This window comes from Benincasa hispida, chromosome 2 (assembly GCF_009727055.1).
Source record: "Benincasa hispida cultivar B227 chromosome 2, ASM972705v1, whole genome shotgun sequence".
Lineage (NCBI taxonomy): Eukaryota > Viridiplantae > Streptophyta > Magnoliopsida > Cucurbitales > Cucurbitaceae > Benincasa > Benincasa hispida.
The window spans coordinates 17,882,724-17,908,615 of NC_052350.1; the positions used below are offsets into that span (position 1 = coordinate 17,882,724).

At 35.2% G+C, this 25,892-nt stretch overlaps 3 protein-coding genes across 5 annotated transcripts; 2 read left to right on the forward strand and 1 right to left on the reverse strand.

Moving 5' to 3' along the window:
* The first annotated feature begins 14,254 nt into the window (after nt 1-14,254).
* On the forward strand, nt 14,255-16,565 carry LOC120070669 (50S ribosomal protein L35, chloroplastic). The gene is made up of 3 exons (XM_039022506.1): nt 14,255-14,616; nt 14,928-15,044; nt 16,242-16,565. The coding sequence occupies exons 1-3, from the start codon at nt 14,356-14,358 to the stop codon at nt 16,317-16,319; spliced, it is 456 nt and encodes a 151-aa protein (XP_038878434.1). The 5' UTR covers nt 14,255-14,355; the 3' UTR covers nt 16,320-16,565.
* Nucleotides 16,566-18,411: 1,846 nt separating this feature from the next.
* LOC120071357 lies at nt 18,412-22,405 on the forward strand. 2 transcript variants are annotated; one of them, XM_039023587.1, is made up of 6 exons: nt 18,412-18,914; nt 19,282-19,569; nt 19,654-19,827; nt 19,910-20,016; nt 20,758-21,122; nt 21,624-22,405. In XM_039023587.1, the coding sequence occupies exons 1-6, from the start codon at nt 18,786-18,788 to the stop codon at nt 22,205-22,207; spliced, it is 1,647 nt and encodes a 548-aa protein (XP_038879515.1). In that variant the 5' UTR covers nt 18,412-18,785; the 3' UTR covers nt 22,208-22,405. The 2 variants fall into 2 exon arrangements, with proteins under 2 accessions (XP_038879515.1, XP_038879516.1); XM_039023588.1 differs by having other exon boundaries at nt 18,422-18,914; nt 20,758-21,083.
* A 294-nt stretch (nt 22,406-22,699) lies between these two features.
* LOC120071358 lies at nt 22,700-25,772 on the reverse strand. Of its 2 annotated transcripts, none has more exons than XM_039023590.1 (6): nt 25,365-25,772; nt 24,482-24,605; nt 23,957-24,030; nt 23,780-23,883; nt 23,518-23,583; nt 22,700-23,121 (listed from the first exon to the last, which is right to left on the reverse strand). In XM_039023590.1, exons 2-6 carry the CDS (start codon nt 24,544-24,546, stop codon nt 22,861-22,863), a joined length of 570 nt encoding a protein of 189 aa, XP_038879518.1. In that variant the 5' UTR covers nt 24,547-24,605; nt 25,365-25,772; the 3' UTR covers nt 22,700-22,860. The 2 variants fall into 2 exon arrangements, with proteins under 2 accessions (XP_038879518.1, XP_038879517.1); XM_039023589.1 differs by having other exon boundaries at nt 24,482-24,609; nt 25,365-25,769.
* Nucleotides 25,773-25,892: the final 120 nt, after the last annotated feature.

Consider the following 25,892-nt stretch of genomic DNA (forward strand, 5'->3'; position numbering starts at 1 on the left):
TTACTAGAATACCTTTGAAATTATGGACGTTTACACCATTTCAAGATCTAGGGTTGCCCAACACATGTGCTTGAGGCAAATCCTAAGAAGTTAAAACCTTGTTCAAAATTATGCCTATTTGTAGGTTACCCTAAAGGAACAAGATGTGATTACTTCTATGATCCTAAAGATAATAAAGTGTTTGTGTCGGCAAATGTTACCTTTTTAGAAGAGAACCACATAAGGGAGCATAAGCCTCACAGTAAGATAGTGTTAAATGAAATTTTCAATGAAACTACTGAACCTTCAACAAGAATTGTTGAAGTTGGTTCATCTAGTAGATCAAAATCCACCTTAGACGTTGAAGGAGCCTCGACGCAATACGAGGGTTACGAACCCGCTTGTTCGTTATATGGGTTTAACAGAAACCCTAGCTATCATAGCTGATGGAGATGTTGAGGATCCATGATCTTACAAGAAGGCAATGGAGGATGTTGACAAAGATGAATGGATCAAAGATATGAATCTCAAAATGAAGTCTATGTACTTCAATTCGGTTTGGGATCTTGTAGATCAATCTTATGTGGTTAAACCTATGGGTTGCAAATGGATCTACAAGAAAGAACAGTGTGCTGATGGGAAGGAGCAAACCTTCAAGACTAGACTTGTGGCAAAGGGTTATACCCAAGTTAAGGAGTCGACTATAAGGAGACTTTCTCACCTGTTACCATGTTGAATTCTATCTATATACTCCTGTCCATTGCCTCATATTATGAATATGAGATTTGGAAAATTGATGTCGACTGCTTTTCTAAATGGCAATCTTAAGGAGACCATCTATATAAAGCAGTCGGAGGGATAACCCAAGGCCAAGAACAAAAGGTTTGCAAGTTTAATTGGTCCATTTATGGATTGAAGCAAGCTTTTTACTACGATCAAATCTTACGACTTTCATCAGAATGTTGATAAGCCTTTTGTTTACAAGAGAATCAACAATAGTTCAATAGTTTTTCTTATGTTGTATGTAGACGATATCCTACTCATTAGGAATGATGTAAATCTACTTACTGAAATTAAAAATTGGCTAGCGACCCAATTTCAAATGAAATATTTGAGAGAGGCGCAGTTTGTTCTGGGTATTTAGATCTTTAGAGATCGAAAGAACAAAACCCTAGTCTTGTTTCAAGCATCGTACATTGACAAGATGCTTGTCAAGTTTCCGATATAGAACTCTAAGAGAGGCTTACTCCCTTTCAGGCATGGAGTTATTTTGTCTAAGGAATAGTATCGTAACACCTCAAAAGGTTAAGGAAATGAGACGGATCCTCTATTCATCGGTTGTTTGTAGCCCAATGTATGTGATGTTATGTACTAGACCTGACATCTGCTATACGGTGGAGATAGTCAGTAGATATCGATCTAATCTAAGATTCGAACACTGGATTGTCATTAAGAACCTCCTCAAGTATCTTCGAAGAAAAAGAGGCTATATGCTCGTGTATGATTCTAAGGATTTGATCCTTACAGGATATACAGATTCTAATTTCCAAGCTGATAAGGATTCTAGGAAATCCACATTAGGATCAGTGTTCACTCTTAATTGAGAGGTTGTAGTCTGGAAGAGCACCTAGCAAGGGTGCATTGCTGACTCCACTATGGAGCCTAAGTATGTAGCAGCTTGTGAAGCTTCTAAGGAAGCTGTACGACTAAGGAAGTTCTTGATTGATTTGAAAGTGGTTCCAAACATGTCAAAGCCCTTCACCCTTTATTCTGATAATAGTGGTATTGTGGATATTTCCCGAGAGCCTAGGAGTCACAAACGAGGGAAGAACATAGACAGAAGTATCATCTCATTCGAGAGATTGTGCATCAAGGAGACGAGATCATCATGTAGATAGCTTCGACGTACGATGTTGCTGATTCATTTACAAAGGCCTTCACGGGTAAGGTATTTGAGGATCACCTGCAGAGTATAGGTCTACAAGACATGTCACATCTAGTTTGGACAAGTGGGAGATTTTGTACTGGATGCGTATTATGCCTTAGTTTCTTGTTTTGTGTACTTTTATATTAGTATGATTTTTATGATGTCCATCCCACTAGTTTTAGGACAAGTGGGAGATTGTTAGGGTTGATATCCTAAATCTCGTGGGTCATGTAGTTTATAATTGTAAGATTCAAACGATTTATTTATTTAATAAAATCTAAGGAATTTATTTGATATTTAGTAGCATTGACCCACAAAACCAATAAACTAATATCCAAGGTCATCTTCTTTAACTTATCCTCGTTACACTACGAATACGACTCACTTTATAGATGTCACAATTGTTGTAAAGTGCTATAAATGATCTGGTCTTGATCATTCATATAGAGACATGTGAGCGGGGGTGTTCTATATAAAGGGATTTATATAATATCGGACCACGAAATGAATAGTCTTATTATATAACGTCGTTAATAATAGAGACTTACATTTCAACCAAGATGACCATAGATGACATGACTTGAATCCTGAGTGAGTTGTGAACTTCTACCACGAAGGCGATCCTTTGATTTGTATGGATGAAAGTGGTCAGATCATCGACTCAATAAGCCTACCGTTTTGGGGATTCGTCTGATTGGAGTGTTGGGAACACACCTACACAAGATGGAATGCACTCCTTCCCTAGTGTCGGGGTAAGTAGATAAATTGCTCTTTCAATGGTTGATTTTGGGGCTTGAACAATGTGGCATCACACCCTCTCTTAGCCCGAAAGGGGTTTGGTCATAGTTGGACTATGACTTATTGTTCATTAGAGGGATCAATGGTACTTAAGGAGTTAGATGTAACTACAGGGACAAAACGATAATTTTGGCTCACCTGTACTTATAAGCAATTTGTGGAAGGTCATTGCATTGTTGACTAGTTATATCCAATGGACATAGAAAGATCTGTAGTACAAAGAGTGCAGTTGTCGATCTTTAGTGGAATGACTAGAAATTAATGGATGTTGGATAATTTAATTAAAGAAGTTTAATTAATTATCCAAAGACCATTGAAGCTTCAATCTGTAGGTCCATAAGGTCCCCTCTATAGTTCAACATGGATTATTGAGAATTAATTTTGAATTAATTTGAATTGTTTAAATTAATTGAGGGAATTAATTATATATGGTATAATTAATTAAATTAATTATATGTGATATAATTAATAGTATTTGATATATTATAATATAAAGTTTATTTTGAGCAGAATTAAATATTTGAATATGATTCAAATACTAATTGTATGAATGAGATTCATATAATTAAATATGAATTGGATTTATATTAAATACCATGCATTATTGAGAGAAATACAAACTATAGGTTATATTGTATTTGAAATAACATAAAAACTATAGGTTATGTGTTATATTCGATGTAACATATAGTTTAATATATAATATATGATAAGTTAGCTATCATATTTATATTTGTATTTGTATTATTATTATTTTAATAACAAGGGAAGGAGTTACAACTCTCTTCCCCTTCTTTTCTCTCCACCCACGTAAGTGGTAGGTAGTTATTTTTGGCAAGTAGAAAAGAAAAGATTTCTTCTTCTTCTTGGCGAAGTTTGTTGATCTAATGAGAAAGTGGGAAAAACAACAGAAGAGATGTGTGTGTGTGTGTGTGTGTGTTTTTTTTTTTTTTTTTNAAATTAAATTCTATATTTAATTTAAGGAGGGAGTTATAACTCCTTCCCCTAGTTTTTCTCTCGATCAGACGTAGAAGTAGGAAGTTGGTGGAAGATCTTTTACCTTCTTTCTCTTGCTGTGTGTTTTACACTGTGTATAGATTCTCTCCTAAGGAATACATAGGAAAAAAAAATTCTCCTCTCTCTAGCTCTCCCTCATTCCAAAATCATACAAGAGCCCGTACACTCCTACTAATTCTCAACCCCTACGGAGAATACAAGAGGCTCTCTTGTGGTGGTGGCTATTTTGATTTTTCGTTCGTGAGCATTCGTGGAAAGGAGATCGTGAAGACTTTTGGCTTCAAGGGTAAGTGTAACCGATCCCTAAATTCTTCTTCTTGATTATTGCATGCTGTAAATTTTATTGAAACTACATAATTTTACTCTCTATAATTTTTGTTCTCTGTGAAATTAAGATTGGGACCGATCCCACTTCCACTATGGACCCCACAGTCCTTCATTGAGAATGTGCAAGAAACATTTAAATTGATTTTCATGTTTTTCTTCTACAAGCGTCGAAGGAACGGTGCAGTTGGACGCACGTTAGGCATTCCTTTTGTGTTGGAGGTACTAGCTGGAGAATGATTTGTAAAGTCAAGTGCTCTCTCTTCACCAGTTTGTTCAGATGTGTTAGTCATTAGAGATGGTTGCCCAAGTGTGTTTGAAGGTTTTGTTGATTGGAGATGGTCTTCTTCTCTTCGTTTGCTTCTTCTTTCATCATTTAGAGGTCTTCCCTTTGTAGTGTCACAACTTGACATCGCTCTTTGTCATTGTTGTGGGTGTGTCTAGGGGCCTCAGTGTTACTTGATAGGGTGCATGCGGCCAGTTCTTCAACTCGTTTGCACTCTGTCCCACTTGAATCTTCAAATTCCTAATTGATGACACTTGTCTTTTCAGTATTGCGTCATTTTGAACAATGTATTCCTTCAACAAAGCTTCAAGTGGAGGTGAAGAACTCAACGTATTGATACCTTTGTTGTGATACTATTGAAGTGGTTGTTGCTGTGTGTGTTGGAATCCAAGTGGATGACCTTGCTTATATTGCTACTGTATACCAGATTGATCTTGGTTTTTCTTCTGACCTCCCAAGAGAAGTTATGATGGTTTCTCCATCCAAGGTTATACGTGTTTGAGAATGGGTTATTTCTCGTAAAGCAAACGGCTTGGGGATTCTGTGGACAAGCATTGAAAGAAGGTGGCTCCCCGCAACCCACATAACCATTCATAGGTTTCCCCAATGCATCAATCTGATGAATTTTCTATGTTTTAACTACGTTGTTCATTGTCAAATTATATGGCATATTTTTCATGGTAGCCACTTGCATTGCTAGGTTAGGCAACGCATCAGTGTCGATCATTTTGGGCCTTTATCGCCTATCTTCTGGTCGTGAATCATCTCCCTATTCCATATTGTATTTGGCTATACAGTCCAGAATTTCCTTGGCTTTGTCATAAGATTTAATCAATACTTCCTACAGCGGTCGTATTTGCTGCAATTTGGGAAGGCTTATTCAGGCGAGTATAAAACATCTCCATTTGAACTGTGAGAGTTAGCCCATGATTTGGATTGTTCTTGACCAACCTTTTAAACCTTTCCCATGCCTCACTCAAAGTTTCAAAATCTCTCTATTCAAAGTTCATAATTTCCCTACTTTGCTTTGCATTGGTAGTTGGGGAGAAATACTTAGCATCATTACTTAGCATCATCCCTTAGATAATATGGGAACAAGGATAGTCTTATTGTGTCATTCTAGGAATCACAAATGAGTTACACGTTTCTAGAAAGCGTTTCAAGTGTGCATGAGGATTCTCTTTCTGAGACCCACCAAACTGCCCTACAGTTTGCAACATCTGTAACATCACAGATATCTTTTCAAATCTAGTTCCATCAAGAGTTGGATATATAATTCCATGCGAGAAATCATATAAGATAGATGATGTATATTCACGTATCGGTCATGTGCTATTAATCACCATAAGGATGGGAATGGTGCCAGTATTCACCAATTGTTGAGCCAAGTTCTGGTTGTTCTGATTATTAGCCATCTATCTTTGCCTTTGCCTTCATCTTCTATTATCTCCGTTTCTTTGACGAAAGGTTCTCTCAATCTCTGAGTTGAATATGGGCTTAAGAGTTCCACTTTCACTCATAAAACATTTACAAGCTCAAGCTCAGCTTGTAATACTCCGTCGATTGAAAGTCCTACTAAAGAAATTCAATATACCAAATCAAAGTTAGTTACGTTGCCTAAATCCCCGACAATAGTGCCAAAAACATGTTCAGTTGAATTCCACGACCAGGTTGGTATGTCGATTATGTTGTGAAGCTATGCAAATAGGATAAGATTCAATGATTCATGCACCAATTTAGCCCTAGCTGAGTACAAGTTTTCTTAAGAATGACCCAAGTATAAATCCAATGAAAGTTTCTTAGTAAGTCCAGGGTCGAATGCAAGGGATTTAGTAATAACTAATGTGAAATGGAAAAGTGAACTTTTTGCAGTGGATGCCTAAGTAAGAGTGGATGTGGTGTTTATAACTACACTAACTATGACATGTATGCAAGAAATAAGAGAACGGAGTACATGAATGCATTAACAAGATGGAGTATGTGTCAGAATGTTATGTGTTGATTCCTCAACTACAAAAAACAAGCCTTTGTTAAATCAGTGAATTAAAATAGGGTTGGAAAGAGCATCTATTAATCTGTGTACATGTGTGATGCATTCAAGTTCTTTTCTTACTTAGTTTATTTTCATCATCTCTCGATACTATTGCCACATATGCTTTATCTCTAAGATGCATGCTTACTAATAATCTTAACAAATGAACAACATGGCTAACTTATCTCTAAAACGCTACCCATTGCCCTTACTTAATGAGTTCCATAGTCACTTACTTTCTCAAACAGTTAATTATTTCTACTTAAATCGATTGATCAAATAGATTCAAGCAACAAGAGTTAAGTAAACATTAAGCAAGTTGGACTTTATACACATACAACTCATCAGATTAACATTAACTCATCATATTAACATTTAGCTCATCCTAACCCACAGTCTATTTAGTTGCTCATGGTCGGTGAAAGTAAGTAGAAAGATATGGAGATAGTTGAAATCATGATTTAATTAATAGATGATGAAGTTTTCTTTACAAAATCTCAATTTAATCAAGTTTAACAATGGAAGAAGATAAAATGAAAGGGATGAAGAGAAGTCAAGTCATGGGGTTCAATATCTTGATCCCTTTGGCTTGTTTTGATGCTGCTGCTTAGTAACTAAAGTGGGAATGTGCTGGAAGTCATCTCTCTCGAGCTCTATCTCTAGCAACACCTCCTTGATCAATGGTGGAAATGGCAGTTATCAACCTCTCTCTCTTGCAGATGGTTGAGGAACTATTTCTAAGTATGTACTTCCCTTCCATGTATGTGTGTGTAACATTGTAACCATCTAACCCTCCAACTTGGTCAGCAACTTCCCTTTTATAGGCAACTTTAGCTTGATAACTTGGCTATGAAAGCATTAAATTCCACACCCTGCTTCAGCCGCCTTTGCTCTGATTGGTTCAGATGCCACTTGTCACATCCACTATACTTGCAACTTGTGATTTGACAGTAAGTACATGAGCATAATGTATCTACTCTGCGTTGGATGATGTTCGACACATGTCATAACAACCTTTCTCTTGTCCCTAAATCGGGTAGGCGTGAACTTTGTCTTGCACCCTATGTCCCCAGCTATCTATCCAGTCTTACCCTGAAAATGGGAGTCTTATTGAGCCGGCGCTATTGAGCCAACCTTCAACTATGCAAATCTAAGGGCAATCCCAAATAAACAGGAGTTCATAGTTAGCTCAAGATTAAGATCGAGTTACCTAGGAACAAGTTAAATGAGTTATGAACCTCTAAAGGCTTGCCAAACAAAATATATCTTAGAGAACGATCCTTTACTTACAAAATGGATTCTTCTAAAAGCCTAATAGAGAATCTAGATGACTTCAAGAACATCACATTAGAATTCAAGAATCTTGGAAAGAAGTGGGTGATGAAAATTAAGTTTTTATCTTGTTGAATTCCTTATATAAAGATGTTAAAATTACCTTGAAATATGGTAGTGTCAACTAAAGTAATCATCTCAACAATCAAGACAAAAGAAATGGAACTTCAAGTATCAAAGAAAGAAAATCAAAATATTGAAGGACTATTTGTCAAAGGGAATTATAAGAAGAAACAAAACAAGCATCAAAATGAAGAGAAAGAGAAAGGAAAAATCAAAGTAAAGTATACATACAAAATAAAGATGGACATTGGAAGAAAGACTATTTCCCATTATAAATATTTATAAATCTAGGGAAAGTGGGAGAAATAATGGGTATCTAATTTAAATTTTTATATTATAAAAGAAAGGAGGAAATGGGCCCATGAAGTCGATTCTCCAAATATCAAATAATTCAACTTCAAGAATGAAGGTCGGTGGCAATTCATTTCGTGATATTGAGAGAGTATGCGATGGCATGTACTTTACAACAAAGTCTCTTGCATCTTACCACAAAGTATGTCGTTGACATCTAGGGAAAGTGGGAAAAATAATGGGTATCTCATTAAAATTTTTATATTACAAAAGAAAGGTGAAAGTGGACCTATGAAGTCGATTCTCCAAACATCAAATAATTCAATTTCAAGAATGAAGGTCAATGGCATTTTATTTCGTGATATTGAGAGAGTATGCAATGGCATACACTTTACCACAAAGTCTCTTGCATCTTTAAACAATGTGGGCCAATAGTACTCACATTGGAGAATTTTATCAAAAGTTCTTTGCCCACCAAAGTGTCCTCTGAATGGTAACTCATATCCACAATTGTGTTTCCTTGCGTCCAGGTTCCTGTAGCACGAAATATAAAATATGGAGGGAAGGAAACCCAATGTCAAATATTTCCATATCTTCCGCAGCTAATGTTATATCTTGAATGAGAATGCGATGGCATGCACTTTACCACAAAACCTCTTGACCACAAAGTCTATTGTTGTCATCTGTCGCACTTTACCATAAAGTCTCTTGCATCTTTAAACAATGTGGGCCAATTGTACTCACATTGGAGAATTTTAGCAAAAGTTCTTTGCCCATCGAAGTGTCCTGTAAATGGTCACTCACGAATTGAGAGAGTATGTGATGGCAAGCACTTCACCACAAAGTCTGCAAGCAGAATGCAAAAATTAAGAAGAAAAAAAACTAGCAAAAATAGTCAATACTGAAAGCTACTCTTTCTCTTATCAAGATGCTCTAACCATCACTGATCAAAGCATCAATCAAGAGGACCCACTAGTGACCCAAGATTGAGTAATAGAATCTGATTGTTCTTCCCATATGACCTCCACTAAGGATGGTTTACAACCTACAAAGAGTGGGATGGAGGGATGGTGTTCATGGGCAATTACAATGCTTGCAAAATTGTTGGGATTAGAACTGTTTCTCTACAATTTCAAAATGGGTTAGTGAAGTTGATAAGGAACATTAGACACGTACCAACTTTAAGAAGAAATCTCATATCCTTGGGTATGCTTGACTCAATAGGATGTGAGTATAAAGGATATGGAGGAACTTTTCAAATTATGAAAGATTCTAAGATAGTCTTAGTTGGAGAAAAAATAAATGGATTGTATGTAATAAAGAATGTTTAGATGTTGTCATTGTTTGTATAGCTTCAGTAAATTAATTATTAGAAGCTGACATTTGACACAAAAAACTATCACATATTAGTGCCAAAGGTCTAAAAGTTTTCTCAAGACAAGGAATTTTACCAGCAAACATAATAGGAAAGCGACGGCCTCATTTGTTAATCATTTTGTTTTTTGTTTTTGAAAATTAAGCTTATTTCTCCCTCATTTCTTACAATGATTTGCATCTTTAGAGTACAATGGTTGAATTTTTAGTCAAATTTCAAAACAACGAGTTTTTAAAAGTAACTTTTTTTAGATTTCAAAATTTGACTTGGTTTTTTAAACCATTGGTAAAAAATAAATAACAAATGAAGAAATTTGGAGGTAGAAGTAGTGTTTATAGGCTTAATTTTCAAAAAAAAAAAATAAAAAAAAAATCAAATGGTTACCAAACGGGGGATAAATTTTTATGAGTATTGTTATTGGCAAGGCAAAGAGGCAGAAATTTCAAAATTCTCAACATAGAGCATCTGAATTCTCCAATATGTACATTAAAATCTTTGGGGTTCAACATGATCAACCCTTAGTGCGTCGAGGTACTTTCTTTCTTTAACGGATGACTATTCAAGAAATAGTTAGGCTTACATTTTAAAAATTAAAGATCTGAGTGTTTAGTAAATTCAAAAAATGGAAGACTCTAGTTGAAAAACTGACCTCTAAGTTTGTTAAATGCTTATGAATGTATAATTGACTAGAATTTGTAATGATGAGTTTACCCAATTTTGCCAAAATGAAGAAATTTTCAGACATGAGACTGTAAGGCATACTCCTAGAAAAATAGTGCAGCCAAAAGACTTAATCGCACCACAATGGATAGAATAAGATGTCAGTTATCTTATTCTTTGCTACCAGGAAGATTTTGGGTTGAAGCAGTCTCCTATACAGTGTACATTCTTAACAGATGTTCTCATACCTCAATAAAACTACTTATTCCTTAAGAAAAATGGTCTAGTAAGCCTTTCAAGTTGGATCTTAAAGATATTAGTTGTGTGGAATATGTTCACCAAAGCTAAGGAAAGTTAAAGGCTAGAGTAGTGAGATGTATGTTTAACTTGTTGGAATCACTAAAGGTGTTAAAGACTATAGGTTGTGGCATCCAACTGAGAAAAAAATGTATAAATAACATAGATATTGTATTTAAAGAGTGAGAGATGTTCATGTCCTTGGTAGTTGATTCAGAAAAAAGGACTCAAAAGGATTTTACACAAATTGAGGTGAAGCAAACCACGACTCCTAGTTCATTCTCAATTGAATCCAAAAACTTCAACTTCTAGTTATCATGAGCTAGAAAGAAATGAGAAGATAATACAGGGTAGACAGATTTCAGAATTATTCTCTTGTAAGAGATAGACAAAGAAGACACATTACTCCTCCTTCTAGATATAGTGGAGTAGATTATGTTTCTTGTGTTCTCAATGCTAAAGAGTTCATAAATGATTTAGAACCTTAGAAATTTGAACAAGAAGTGACTAATGCTAATGCAATAGAATGAATTACAACAATGAATGAAGAAATGGATTCCTTAATAAAAAAATAATACTTTGGCATTACAACCACTTCCAAATGGGTATAAACCTACTAAGTCCAAGTGGATTTTTAAAATAAAAAAGGCACTCAAGGGATCCAAAAGCCAAGATTCAGAGCAAGATTGGTGGCTAAAAGCTTTACACAAAAAGAGGAATAGACGACACTGAAATTTTCTCTTCAATTATTTAGAAAACCTCCATCCAGATGGTACTCTCCATTGTTGTCCAAAATAATTTAGAATTGAATCAACTAGATGTAAAACAATATTCCTTCATAGTTTTCTAACTGAGACAATTTACATGAGACAACCTCAAGGGTATGTTGAGAAAGGAAAAGAAGATTTGTTTTATCTACTTAAAAGATTAACATGTGAATTAAAATAGTCACCACGTTGTTGGTATCAGAGATTTGATGAGTTTATGGAAAATATTAAGTTTGATCGAAGCTCATATGATAGCTGTGTCTATGTAAATTCTCGTTCATATAAAGGAAAGGCATATATATTTTTGTATATTGACGATATGTTACTTATAGGAGACTTTAAAGGGATATTTGCTCATGTTAAGTCTTTACTGAAAAAGTAACTTGAAATGGAGAATCGAAGAAGACCTTTCGAATTGAAATCAATAGAGCAAGGAAGGCTTCAACCTTGACTATAATTCATAATTCTTATACTGACAAGATTTTGCATAAGTCTAAAATGGAAGAAGCTAAGCAAGTCAGTATCCCATTAGCCAAACACTTCAAATTATCTATAGACAATTCACCTAAAGAGGATGATACAAAAAATCAAGCTTTGGATAAAATCCTGTATTCCTAAGTAGTGAAAAGTTTAATGTACTTATTGATCTCCACAAGACTAGACTTATCCTATGCCTCGAGGTTATGAACAGATATATGTCTAATCTTAGCAAAAGGCATTGGGAGGCTATTAAATAGGTGCTCATGTATCTAATATACTCTAAAGAGACTAAATTGATCTATAAGTCTAATGACTCTTCGAACAATGACCTATATGGTTATGTTGACTCAGACTATGGGGGAGATTTAGATTGAAAAAAATCATTGCCTGAATATGTATTTCTTACCTGGGAACAATCCTCTAAGTTAAAAAAACCTATCTATAACCTATCGTAGCTCTTTCAACAACAGAGGGAGAGTTCAGTTCCCTCTCTAAAGCCATTAAATAGAGCTTATGATTAAGGACATTATTGAAGGATTTTGGTTACAATCAAAAGACAATACAGATTTTCTATGACAATCAAAATACTATCAATTTACCAAAGAAAGAGCAATTCTACAATCGAACTAAGTATATTGACATAACATCTCATTTCATTCGAGTTGAAAGAGAAAAAGGAGAAGTGGAGGTCATTTAGATTCATACCTTTCACAATGCATCTAATATGCTCACAAAGCTAATATCAAAACAGAAGGTACTACATTGCCTAAATCTCATAGGGTGTGTTTGGGACAAGAACTATTCTAAGACTATAATAACCACCTGATCTTGCTATAACAAATACTATTTTGTATTCTCCAATTAGCTACAATCAACACTATTTCATAACCCTCATTTACTAAAGTATTTACAATTTGCTACATTTTTTACTATTTTACATTCATCATTTTTTTTATTATTTGCTACAGTGTTTATTATTTTTTTCTCAAACTAAAATAGTTTACACTTCAAATATATACTATACACCCTAAACACAAACTATTATAACTGAACTATAATAACTAACTCTTTGCATCAAACGTCCCCATAAAATTCGTCCTACCTAAGAAAGGATAGGTAAGAGAAGATCAAGGAGATTCAAGCTCAATAGTTGATTCAAGGGTGGAGAATGAAGAGAATCAAATAATTAACATTATAGTTAAAGTCAACTCTTGGACTTCATCTCTCTCATCACACCTGCACTAAAAAGTCTTTTAGATGAATTGTTGAAGGGAAGTAAAAATATAAAAACAAAGTAATAAAAGTGAGTGTGAGGACTTATTTATTCTCGAAAGTTTTTCCCCATTCTTTCTCAGAATTAAAATTGAGTTTTCCCTTTCCACGATGAAGGTAGGCAATTAGCCGAACCACTTAAATGCGTGCGTCTTCTTTTCCTCTTTTTTTTTCTTTCTCAACTTGAAATTTGGTTCTACATCTTCTTCTTTGTTCCTAAGTTTCCTCTTTCTTTGAATATTTCTTCTGAACCTATTGTGAGCAATCTTGATTGATACGATTCCCTTGGTAAGATGCAAAGTTAGTGTCTTCTTCAACTGACTTGTGGCATTTCTCATAGCTAACAAGTGGCATAGGAGAGTACACCTCACATGATCCGTTTATAACATTACCACTTTTAAATTTTTGGTTAAAAAAACATTTTTTATCCCTAAATTTTCATGAAAATAACAATTTAGTCCCTGAACTTTAATTAGTAACAATTTAGTCCAATGTACTTTCAAATTTACAACAATTTAGTCTTGAAACGTTAATAAGTAACAACTCGTTCTCTATATTTTACAATCTGTAATGGTTTAATCCTCTTATGAAAAATGTTGTTAAGATTTAACGAAATGTATTACCCTTGTAGATTGATAAATTGATTGGGAATTAATATATTCCGTAAACTATAAAAATTAAGTGGTTATGTAATAAAAGTTGACACTTAATTTGATGAGGCTTCTCATTATATGGATTAAAATTTTCAAACTTCAAAGTATAGGGATTAAATTATTACTTATTAAAGTTTATTAACTAAATCATTACAATTTAAAGGTATCGGTTACCAACTAAATTTGGTGGGAGTGTCAGCTTATAGGAAGTCGAAGTACTTTTGAAGAGCTTATGTGCAATTGAACAAGGGTGGGCTAGTAACAACTCCCTCCTCCCCCAACTGAAATTGGGATCCTCATTTAGTATATTCTTTTTGTTGGTAATGCTATTAATTGCCTAATAATATACATTTTTAGTACATTCCTTAAGAGGTAAACATTTTTAGCTATTTCATTACGGTTGTAATTTTCTCTCCAGATTATTCTTTGATTGGTAAAGATGTTTTTCTAAATAGTATTCTCCTCTCATGTATCTTTAGAAGTCGTGGGAGTATTAGTTGTGGTGTTTGTTGGTTTCTTTGTCTCTGTCTAAGAAAAAAAACTAAAGTTTAGAGTTGAGAAGTGTTTTTTAACCCGTCATTTTCCATACAAAATGGCACAATTTATGGTTTTTTAAAAAAAAATAATAATAAATTTAGTAAATTATCTTTCTCCCTGAAAATGATTATTCTCAATTAAGAAATCGATAAATGAAATAAAAGCCCTTCACTTTATCCGAACAGCAGGCCGAGTCTGAGGCTCGTAGAGATTGGCAAGAAGAAGAAGAAGAAGAAAGTCGAGACGCTTCGAAACTTCAGGAACTATGGCATCTGCTTCAATGGCGGTGTCCTGTGGTCTTAGGTTTTCCCCACTGTACTCTCGCCCATCAGTTCGCGTCTCTCATAGTTCCGTCGGGCTCGCTTCATTCAACAAGGGGAATTCCTTGAAACTTAGTTCCTCCAACAACATTTCCGGCTTTGGAGTCACTTTCCTTCAGAAGCCATCTCACATTTCTCCCACTCCTCAAATTCATACTCCCTTCACTGTTTTCGCTGCTAAAGGCTACAAAATGAAAACCCACAAGGTCTCTCCACGACTCTCTCTTCTCTATATTTTTGTATGATTCAATTCTGGTTGGATTCTGATTAATTCGAAGTTAATTTCAGTCTTCTACATAGTTTGAACACGCTGAGATGTTTATTTTAATCGAATTTGTATTATGATTTGAGAATGGCTGGTTGAATTTTAAATACCCTTTAAAGTACCCAATTCTAAAAGCTTACTGCAGGAGCTAATATCATTATGAATTTTTAAACAATACGCGCCTGTCTTCTCTGTCTTGTACTGGGATTTTCCCCTTTTCTTTTGATTTTATTGCCTGGTGTTACTGTATAGGCTTCGGCCAAGCGATTCAGAGTAACGGGTCGGGGGAAAATAGTTCGGAGGAGAGCTGGAAAGCAGCATTTGCTGTACAAGAAGAACACAAAGAGGAGATTACGGCTTTCCAAAATGGTATGTCTTGTTTATTTATTTTTTGGTTCATGACAATGTATTTGTTATGCGGCATTTCTAAACTTGGGGCCTTGAGTTTTTCTGGGAGAGGGTTTATATAAATGGATGAAAACTTAGCCAATGTAGCCACTATTTTCAAATCTCAATGATTCCTCGACTAGTTATCTACCAATCTCCTTTTCTTGAATGCAAATTATCAATGCAGTTCTGTGAAGAATCTTTCCGAAGTTGGAATGTCCTGCATCTATTGATTCAGTTCTGATCATATTGTAAGCTAATGACATGCATTTCAACTCAATTAAGTTTGTTTCGGAAGTATGATCTGATTTGAAGTTATTCATCGGCTGTCATAGTTTGTTCAGACAATAATCCACAGAGCTATTTGTGATGGTGATCCTGAAGATTTTCACAAAGATCATTTAGGAAACAAGTTTTGTTTTGGTTTGATATTCTTAAGTGTCCAAGACCATATCCATGAACTATAATTGCAAGAAGATATATTTGGAAAGAGCTTCGACATACCTTTGGTTTTGAATCTTCAGAATTTAGTAGACAAGCTAGTGTTGATTGCTTTTTTATTGGTTGCGTCTGACTCAGAAATGGATGACCAAGGCAAGGGATAAAGGGTGATCTCTTTCAGTCGCAGTTTTGTGGACTTGCCCTGTGGGCATCTAGACCTTTTGCATTTATATGTAGCTTATGGTTAATGAACTCTTAGACCAACAAAATACTTCACCTAGGAATTCTTTTTATCGACAATATTCATGCATAAAATTTTGTGACACAAAGTGCCTTGACATATGGTTATCTGACCGGCCTATCACTAACTTCATTGTTGGAATGCTTTGAATCTGTTTGACGCTTTTGAATGACTAAGTTGAATTTGTATTTGTCATATTTATATTATTTACGACTTTAACTCTAGGATTTATAGAAGTGCGCTATATAAACTCTCTAACTCTACAAGTGTTTTTGTTCTGTAATTTTAATTATTTTCTCTAATAAAACTGTTCTCTCAGTCTCTCTAACCTGTTATTAGACTACATAAATCTGTGTGTCGATTTTTCATTGTTTTACGTTTTTCTGATTTATTTATTTGTTGATTCCATATCACTCATTAATTGGCTAATTCTCATGCTGTTGTATATCTAGTTATGTTACTGAGTGTTTTTTTTATTGGTTTCTGTCTTAACACAGCACCCAGTGAGCCGGAGTGACTATGATAATGTGATTGGTGCTTTGCCGTACCTGAAGGTGAATAGGCAGGCCAAGTAAAGACAATTCTGCTTGTACTCACTTCATTTGTAACCAAATGATTTTCAATTTTCCAGAACTCATCAAAGGCCAAAGCTTGATTGCTTAAAAATATTATTTGTCCTATTTATTCCATCAGTTGATAATGCTACCTTCTTTCAGTTCCCTTCCTCTTTTTTTTTTTTTTTGCTAATCTGTGACTCGCTGTAAGATGGAGCTTATTTCTTCTGTAAATTATGTGGATCTAGGAGGATTCTTTTGCTCTTACCGAAAATGTCTGACCTATTTGCTCAGTTTCATCTCATAAACGAAGTAATCATATTTACTTATAAATAGAACTGTTGCATCTATGAAGTAAAAATCTACCCTTGGTTATTGCTCCATGAATAAGTTCAATTTTGATAGAGATAAATACAGTGAATTTTCCCCTTTTTCTTTGTTTCTGAATACAAACAAATTCCTTGAACCTTCCCAATGTTCCACAAGATATTGCCTATCTTCCTCCCCTCTCAATGAATTTATAGCCAAACTTCTTTCTTAATTGCTAACATGTCCTTAATTCTCTAATTATTTCCTAATAGCATTCCTATCATTAAAATTATCACTCTTAAGAGGAGGATATCTGCAAGAGAATAAGGCAAGTCCTAACTGTAGTTGTTCAGATTTTATTTAACTTTGTTTATACGTGTTTATTCTGGACACATCAGATGAATCCATTTCAGATATGGTAAGGGATTTAATCCAGAAGTGTGAAGAAAATACCCTAAAAAAGTGTTTGGAAGAAAATGTAGGCAATTAAAAGTATTGGAAGATGTGATTTGAAGCAATTATTTATAAAGATAGAGGTAGTTTATTAAAGAATGCTACTGAACTGATGTGGTTGAGCTATCTCAGTTGTCAATTATGGGATGGATAGGCAAGTTGGCCACGTGGCCACGTTTGACTGAAAGTTGAAGCTTCTGTTTTGGGTTAAACTTGTGAGGTATTATGAATCTATGTGGTTGAGTCAAGCCCCATCTTTTTTTTGCGTCCGTTTGAAGACATTCTTATTCAAGAATATGGTTTTTTTTTTTTAATTCAAATTTCTTTTTTATTAATAGAGTGGAGATCGAACCATCGACTATTTTCTTTTTGAAGTAAATAACTAATAAGTGAATCCAAACAACTACATAAGAACATCAGGAAACATAATTAATGTAAACCACTCAGAAAAAGGAACATAAAGTAATGAAGATTCCTGGTCCTTCAAAGGTTTCCACACAATATATGCGCTAGAGCATTTTCATTACAACAAACATGAGAAAAACAGTCTCCTAGCTCACTGGCCTATATAAAAATAGCATATATAAACTGACAGTCCTTTAAAGGTTTACATGCAAAATCAGCATATATAAAAATAGTGTTACCAATTCATAAAGTTTTACGACAAATATGAGTTAGGAGATTTGAATCTCCGACTCCAAGAACATATATATCTATATATATATATAAAAGATTAAAATATCATGTTTGGTTTTTATACTTTGAAATTTGTTCAATTTTAGTTCATGTACTACCAACAAATCTTAAATTTAGTCCCTCAAAATTAATTTTTACCAAGATTTTCATGTAAGGAAATACAATATGTGAATATATTTTTAAAATTTATAGTAAAATTGCTACTATATATTAAAAAAATTAAAAATCAATAATAAACTAACCGTAAAAACTAAATTTAAGATTTATTGAGAGTATATGGAATAAAATTAGATATTTGGAAGTAGACTAAAATTGAACAAAGAGGAGTTAAAATAATATTCTAAAAGTATAAGTTAATATTTAGCTATGTTAACAATGACAAAATCTGATTATAACTCAACTGCATAACGTTTCTACAATCAATTTACATATTAAAATGATTAATTTAAAACATTAAAAACCAAACTCACCCCTTTCTAAAAAAAAATTCCGAAACCAAAAAAGTTGTTTTTTCTCTCTTTATTTATTTGTGTAGAGAGGGAATTTAAAACGGTTGGAGCATGGAAAATATGTTATTCTATTAGTTATGTAATGGAACAGTCGTGTGAGCCGATTTCGTAAGAAAGGCAAAAACCATGGCCATACCTACCAACATCGTCAGCCACCGCCACGTAGTCTTCGAAAACCATCCACTGGCCGTCGCCGTCGCCGTCATTCTTTGTTTACGCAATCCACCACTTCCATTTTCATTCTCTTACGTGTCAATTCAATTTACAACTCTACCCCTCATCTCTCTTACAATCCCCCAACACTACTTCCGTAATTTCACCCTACTCTTTCTCTCGAACAAAAACCAAGTACGTGGGAGTTTCAATTCGGCACGTGTTGATTCAATCGGTCTCCTTCGCCGCCAAGCGCCGATGACAACTTCCGCTCTAAATTTAATCTCCTCCTTATTTAATTCTAGGGTTTGTAATCTCCGCCTTCTTCCATTTCTGTCGAAAGATCTTGTTTCGATTTCGTGTATCAATGGTGCAGTTTCTAGATTCCTACATGACGTTGTATCCGGAGAAATTGCCGGTGAAGCGTGAGCGTGATGATTCTTTTCACCACGAGCACGCTCAATTGGACAAGCGGTTTAAGCCTGATTTTCACAAGGTCTTTCATCTGTTTGGCTTCTATCTAGTTTCCTTGAATGATACGGATTGAAAATGAAATTGAAAATTTTCGCCGGCCGTTGTATTCAAATTAGTACAGTTTTCCATTTGACCATTTTTAGGCTATAGTCAGATTATTCGTTTTATTTTTAGGATTTGTATAAGAACGGAATAGTTGCATTGTCTGATGAGGCCTTCAGCTTCCACTTCTATTGCAAAATTCTTAGTTGATGTTAGTCCGCTTTGATGTAAGTGTTGGAAATTTTTGTTTGAGTAAAGCGAGAACGAATTGTTTGTTTTGTTCTTTCTGAAGTAGAAGTTAATTAGTGGATTGTAATTGTAACTGAAGTTTGTTTGTGGATTAGCAGTCTGTTTCGGGACCTGACACATTATCTGCAACTTCTTCACACAATAATCCACTGGATGAGCCAAGTCCTCTTGGTTTGGTGCTAAGAAAGAGCCCGTCCCTGTTGGATCTAATTCAAATGAAACTTTCACAGGGGAGTGCGTCTACTACAGCTGCTGGACCTTCAAACACCGAAACTTTTAACTTCGTGGTTAAAGCAGAAAGCCAGGACGCTACCGTGCCGGGTACCAATGAGAAACTAAAGGCTTCAAACTTCCCAGCTTCACTTTTAAGGATTGGACGTTGGGAGGTCTTTATTAAATTATTAGATATTGGTGTCCACCTATTTTGGGTTTATAAAGCATTTGTCAACTGATTTATTTTATGATGACAGTACAAATCAAGACATGAAGGTGATTTAGTGGCTAAGTGTTACTATGCTAAGCATAAGCTTGTATGGGAAATCCTTGAGGGTGGACTCAAAAGTAAAATAGAGATACAATGGTCTGATATTATGGCTTTAAATGCGAACTGTCCTGATGATGGACCTGCTATATTAAATGTTGTGGTATGTACATCAATTTATGGATTTTACCTACTACTTTGTGTTTGATGATTTACTTGAGTCTTGGTGTGCTTGGTTTGTGCAGCTGGCTAGACGGCCTCTTTTCTTCAGGGAGACCAACCCTCAACCAAGGAAGCACACGTTGTGGCAAGCAACAGCTGATTTTACTGATGGTGAGGCTAGCATACAGAGGTAAATCTTCATTTTCGCACTTTTTTTTCCTCAGCGTTGGGTTCCTAATTGTTGGGAAGCACTAGCACTCCACTTTTTATGAATTATAATCTTGATAAGAATGATTATTGGGTTTTGCTGGTCTAGAATTTATTATGCTAAATAATTTCTGTATTGAATAGTAGTCTGTCTTATTTATTTTTTTGAAGTTACATTCACAAGTCTCTTCACATGCCTATTTTAATTTGAATTACTTGCTCATCAGGCGTCAGGGTTGACTTGTATATAATCTTTTGGGATTTCCTTTTCGACTTTTTTCTCACCTTGTCAAGTATATTGATACTCAGATGTTCTTTGTACTTTCATGTTGTGCTAATATTTATAATATTTCTCCTATTGACTATGGGATTTTTTCCCATTACATCTTTGATATGGATATGTGCAATTTTATATTCGAAGACCGTTGCATTCTTAATTGTTTGGTCGTGTCTCACATATTTTTTTACCTTTTTTTTTTTTTTGGTCCGGATAAAAAGTTGCCCAATTATGGACTTGAGACTTCATCATTCTACGGATTGTTTTAAATGAGACTAGCCGGAAGCAAATGTCAAACATGTATGAGAAGGATATTATGTAATTGCTTGAGCATAGTTTCATCTTTACTAGGACAGTTATGTATGTTCATCCTCACATCTGCAAACCAATTTAGCTAGAACTGGTTAAGGGCATTATATTTATGTAAATTTGATCTGTGGTGTATAGGCAGCATTTTCTGCAATGTCCATATGGGCTTCTAAACAAGCATTTTGAAAAGCTCATCCAATGTGACTCACGCCTGAACTTCTTAAGCCGACAACCAGAGATTGTGTTGGGTTCTCCATATTTTGAACCAATAGCCTCTACGTTTACAACCTTGCAGCAAGCCAGCATCCATGGTTTGGAGCAAGCAGAGAATGACAATCAATCTCTACTTTCTACTTTCCAGGATGTAGTTTCATCATCTGCTGTGTCTTCATTGAAGATAGAAAAGGCTTCCCCTCAGATGGTGTTCGAACCTTTCACCGTGGAGGCACCTTCCCCCAGTTCAGGTACATTGAACTTGCAAGTTGGTCTGCGCGTGAAAAATGGTAATCTCCATTAGCTAAGCACCTTACATTTAATCTAGGGAAGGGGCAGAATATGATGGAACCATCGCAAATATATTCTCCTCAGCCCCTTCCCCCTCTTGTCCTGGCTACACTACACCTACATGATGATGAAATGAAGCCAGATACTATGATATTGATGTATGCCTAGTAGATCGGTGTCATAGCATGCTTTTTGTCTCTTAAATTTATCAGACTGACTAGTCAATTAAACTAGACTTGAATTTTCAAGAGTGTGTTTGTGACAATAGCATCCTACTGTCCTGGTTTCCAGTTTTAGCGAATTTTCTTTGTAGTACCCTCCACTTTTTCACTCTCAAAACTTCTTTCATCTTCATTCACTTTTTTCCCAGTTTCGAAAGTTAACCGATGTTTTTGAGGATGTGTTTTGGAAGATTATGTTTCCTTATATATCTGTTCTCTATAGCTTGCATGTCAACACTATCCTCTAACCAATATCACCCATTACCTTTTGTATGTTAGTAATGGACGCTCACGAGATTGAAGAGAATAGAAGTACTAAAGTTACCAGAAAGCCAAGAAACTGGGAGCAGATAAAGGTTCCGGGGATTCACCCATCCGTGTCGATGAGCGATCTTGTCAACCACATTGGACATCATATTACAGAACAAATGGCTTCTACAAAGACACCATTTGTTGATAATGGTTCGGAGGAATACCAATCTATGCTGGATGACATTGCACAATACTTGCTGAGTGACAATCAATTGTCAGCAGCTTCTGATGAGGTATCACTCATGTCTCGAGTTGATTCTCTCTGCTGCCTGTTGCAGAAAGAACCTGTTCAAAGTTCTCAAACCAACGGTGAAAACTGTGTTGAAGGAGCCAATTACAGAGATGATGTTGCGATGTTGAGGGATGGCAAGAATATTGAAGACCATATTAAGATTCATCCCGAAACAACGCAGGAAGTTTCTGGAAGCATACAAGCCTCAGCTATGTCAAGGAAAGATTCATATGGGGATTTGTTGTTGCATCTTCCTCGAATTGCATCACTTCCTAAGCTCTTATTTGACATTTCAGATGGTGATGAAGGTCAAGATTAATTAATTGCAAGCTAATTTTTATGGTCTATGAATAGAGTATGTAGGGGGTTCTGGAAATTGTAGCTCATGTAAGAACCCTTTACGTGTAAAAATTCTTTTATTAGGTCCACAGCTTACAGTTGACGACAGAACAAACATTGTACACAGCATGGGTTTGATTATACATTGAAGTTCGAATGATAGTTCTAGTTCCTTGTATTTGAATATGTTAGGTTTTCTCCCAATGTGTCCAAAAACTTTCTATATTACCTCTCTGTTCTACACTTGCTTAAAATTTTTCTGAAAGGGGCCTAATGTTTCAAAATTTGATAATCTAAAAATTGCAAAATTAAATAATCGATTTTAAAATCACTTCATATTTATTTGAAATGTCGACACATGGATTCATATTTAAAATGGTTTTAATTTCTCCAAAACTCACATTTAATTACTCAAAATCATTTAAACTTTTAATTCTTTTTCTGAGTGTATTTTAAAAATATCAAAAAAATGATTAAATTTAGAATCACTCTCGAACGTGGCATAAATCTGCATAATTAATCTCTACTACTCAAACTCAAGCTAAACATATTCAAACTCAAGCGAAACATATTCTCGTGAGAAAATAAGATTGCGTTGTAAGAAGATGAGACATTTGAAAGATCAGCAAAAACTTAGCATATCCAAATACTTCCAAAAGCTTCTTCAAGTGCACGCTTTCTGCTGAACTCTACACTCCATCCGCCAGCCCTTCCGCCTCTCTCCGCCCTGAGCCTCAACATTTCCTCATCGTCAAGCCCATAGCCCTGCATGTCAGGACCACCACCGAGGGGCACTGGTTGGCCTGTAGGTCGTGGCTGCCCTCCAGCAAATGTAGGTGCGTACTGACCTTGTGTTCCTGTATTTAATCCTGCTTGGAAACTTTGATCTGCAGCCTGCAACAGCAATCAATTGAAAACTATGAGAACACTTCCGTCTCTGTCCTAACTCAATGTGTTTTTCAAGAAAAACATTCATGGGTCGAATTCTAATATTCTTTAGAACTCAAGGACAAAGTTGTACCATCAATCGAACAGATCTTAGTTATTCAAGTAAGGTCGTATTGCGTACTAATATTCTATTTTGACTGCTATGTTCTATCCCTTTTGGATGCCAAATACAAAGTGATTATTTGTGATATTTTAATCAGGATGGATTCGGAAGACAATGCGCAGCAGACCTTTCTATTTGAAGCCAAATACATTTGTCAACAGTGTTGTCAAGCAATCAAAAAGGGAAAACAGAAATGACTGTTAACTATGCGCAATTATAAACAGGAAAAATGCGCTCACCCCATCATTATCTGCCTGTGCAGGAATTCCCTTGCTTGCTGCAAGGGCTGCAGCATATTCTTCAGCCTATCAAATAGTTTAACAAGTGTCATTAACCTTTCAGTGACTCTGTAAACCATAAGGGGTTCAAGGAGCAGTTATGTCTGAAGTTAAAAAGAAGAAATAAAAAAAATGGTTAAGCACCAAAATCTGCCGTTTGGGACTAAAGGTAAAGAAAAGAAATGAATAGTTTCTACATTAACAGTAATAATACACCAAGTACCTTGCGAGCACGATTGATCATGATTTGTTCAGCATTTTCTTCTTGATACCTAGCAATTTTTGCTTCAATAGCTTGAACATCAATGCCTTCGATCAAGTTAAAAGCTGCAAAATGAAGTTTCGTGGTCAAATATGATTCCAAGTAAAGAAGAATAGAAACCATTCTAGAAGAGCGTACTCATGTCCTCCACTTCTTCCAGATAATCATTGTACTCTCTCAGGGATGGGAAATCATCTTCTCTCTTGTTGAATCTATAAAATAGGAGTACCAAAAACATCTTAGACGTTTACTAAATTTTTATGTACGCCATCCAAGAACAAGAAGCAACTCCAAAGAATAACACGGTATGAATTCACTTCAAATTACTGATTTAAAACATTACAATCAAAACTTCACTCCATAAAAGGAAATCCATCTTTATTCCAGTCACAAAGTTTTGAGACCTTGAAAATAGGGCTTTTTTCTTTCTAAAAACTAATGTCTTGGTTGTAAATTAAAAGCCTCTTGGTTCTTTATACCTAGTTCGATACAATTATAAGCATCTGAAGACATGTAAAGCTTGGCATTTCCAACTCCAAGTGCATACTAGAATAATAGAAGGCGCTCGTATGATCATTGCAGTTAAATATTGCTACAGTTTCCCAAGGTTTTAACAAACATGAAGACTGGAAACAAGAAGTACAGCAGTAGAGTTGGTCTTACATGCTAGCAATCCTCTTCCTGATAGTGATTTCCTTACTATTAGAATTACTGCTGGAGATCACCATTCTTGTTGCTTTTCAGCTCTTTTTCTTTCCCTTTCTATATTTCACATGCCTGCGAAGCCCTGCCTGCAAAAATAACCAACAAATTGACGTTGATTTCAAAACACTAAGCCAAAATGCAAGGTACTGGCATTCTGGATGACAGCTTTAAGATTGGATTCGGATAAACAATATTCCTAAGCCAATTCTGAAACACAACCACCAGAAGATTCTTGCAGCAAATAAGTCGGATTTAACAGGATTCTAAAATTAAAACAACCGTTTTCAGTTTTACCTCGTATGCAAATGCCTCTATACTTCATCAATAGTTTCTTCTATGTTCAAGAAGACGGAATTCCATTTGATCAAACTGAAACTCAAGATTGGGTTTCTATTTCCTTTGTTCAGTGTATTTTGCTATTTTTTAAACTGATGACAATAATTCTAACATTTTAAAATATCAATTTACCATTCGAACGAGTTCTTATAGGTGAGTTTTTCTTTAATGCTTTGTTCATCTTCTTAAACTTTTCTTTTATAAATCTTTTGACCTTTTATTTATTGATTCAATTTGTCCCTTTTTTAATACGTGGTGTATATATTCATAGTTTTTTTTTTTTTTTTTTTTTTTTTTTTTGGCAATGGAATTGGGAACGAAATATAAACCTCGAAAATGGGTTTTTTCGATGCGAGCCCTAAATTCTATACATCCATAGTTTTATGTTTTCATTTAGACTGGTTGAGAAAGAATTTAAACAAGATTCTCCTGATTTTCTTTTCAAGAGAGCAAACTAACATAAATTTTTTTAAAAAAATTACAGCATAAAATAAAAGATCGAAACCTTGGGATCTGAAAAATGAACGGCAGCGGCGTAATCTCAACAATGGATATTGGCTGAACCACTCTGCTTCTGAGAAGGAAAAAAAACAAGTCAAGTAACTCCGGATTGCTCCGAGATGCGAGTGATTGCGAGATGGATGGAGTGTGAGTTCGTCGGAAGGCTGAGATGCAGCGTGCGGCGGCAGCCGCTGAGACGGCGGGACGTGGTCCAGTGGCTGGAAACGGGAGGGAGGAGGTTGCCGAACGTGAAATAGGGTTTAGGAAATTAAAAAGAAAAAAAAAAAACAAAAAAGAGAGAGTGACGGAAAAAATTTACGGGAAATTCTTAGGAACCTTGAAATAATTTTACGCCTCACGACTAGCATACGTTTAGGAAACTCGATTTGGAAAAGACAAATGAATCAAATTCTACAAAAGATTATATGATTTTAGAAAAAATATACAGAAGTTCGATCTTTGTCTTAGTTGTAATTCTACCACAAAGTTCAAACCAATCGATAGTTTGGAGGTAGAGAAGTCACTTTTTTAT

Bases quoted from the DNA above. Each gene is read 5' to 3' on its own strand.
- LOC120070669 (XM_039022506.1), top strand. From the start codon at position 14,356: ATGGCATCTGCTTCAATGGCGGTGTCCTGTGGTCTTAGGTTTTCCCCA. The intron at 14,617-14,927 runs GTCTCTCCACGA...GTTACTGTATAG, and splicing joins ACAAAATGAAAACCCACAAG to GCTTCGGCCAAGCGATTCAG. The intron at 15,045-16,241 runs GTATGTCTTGTT...GTCTTAACACAG, and splicing joins GATTACGGCTTTCCAAAATG to CACCCAGTGAGCCGGAGTGA.
- LOC120071357 (XM_039023587.1), top strand. From the start codon at position 18,786: ATGGTGCAGTTTCTAGATTCCTACATGACGTTGTATCCGGAGAAATTG. The intron at 18,915-19,281 runs GTCTTTCATCTG...GTGGATTAGCAG, and splicing joins TTAAGCCTGATTTTCACAAG to TCTGTTTCGGGACCTGACAC. The intron at 21,123-21,623 runs GTAATCTCCATT...TTTGTATGTTAG, and splicing joins TGGTCTGCGCGTGAAAAATG to TAATGGACGCTCACGAGATT.
- LOC120071358 (XM_039023590.1), bottom strand. From the start codon at position 24,546: ATGGTGATCTCCAGCAGTAATTCTAATAGTAAGGAAATCACTATCAGG. The intron at 24,031-24,481 runs GTAAGACCAACT...CCTATTTTATAG, and splicing joins AGGAAGAGGATTGCTAGCAT to ATTCAACAAGAGAGAAGATG. The intron at 23,122-23,517 runs GTGAGCGCATTT...TTGCTGTTGCAG, and splicing joins CACAGGCAGATAATGATGGG to GCTGCAGATCAAAGTTTCCA.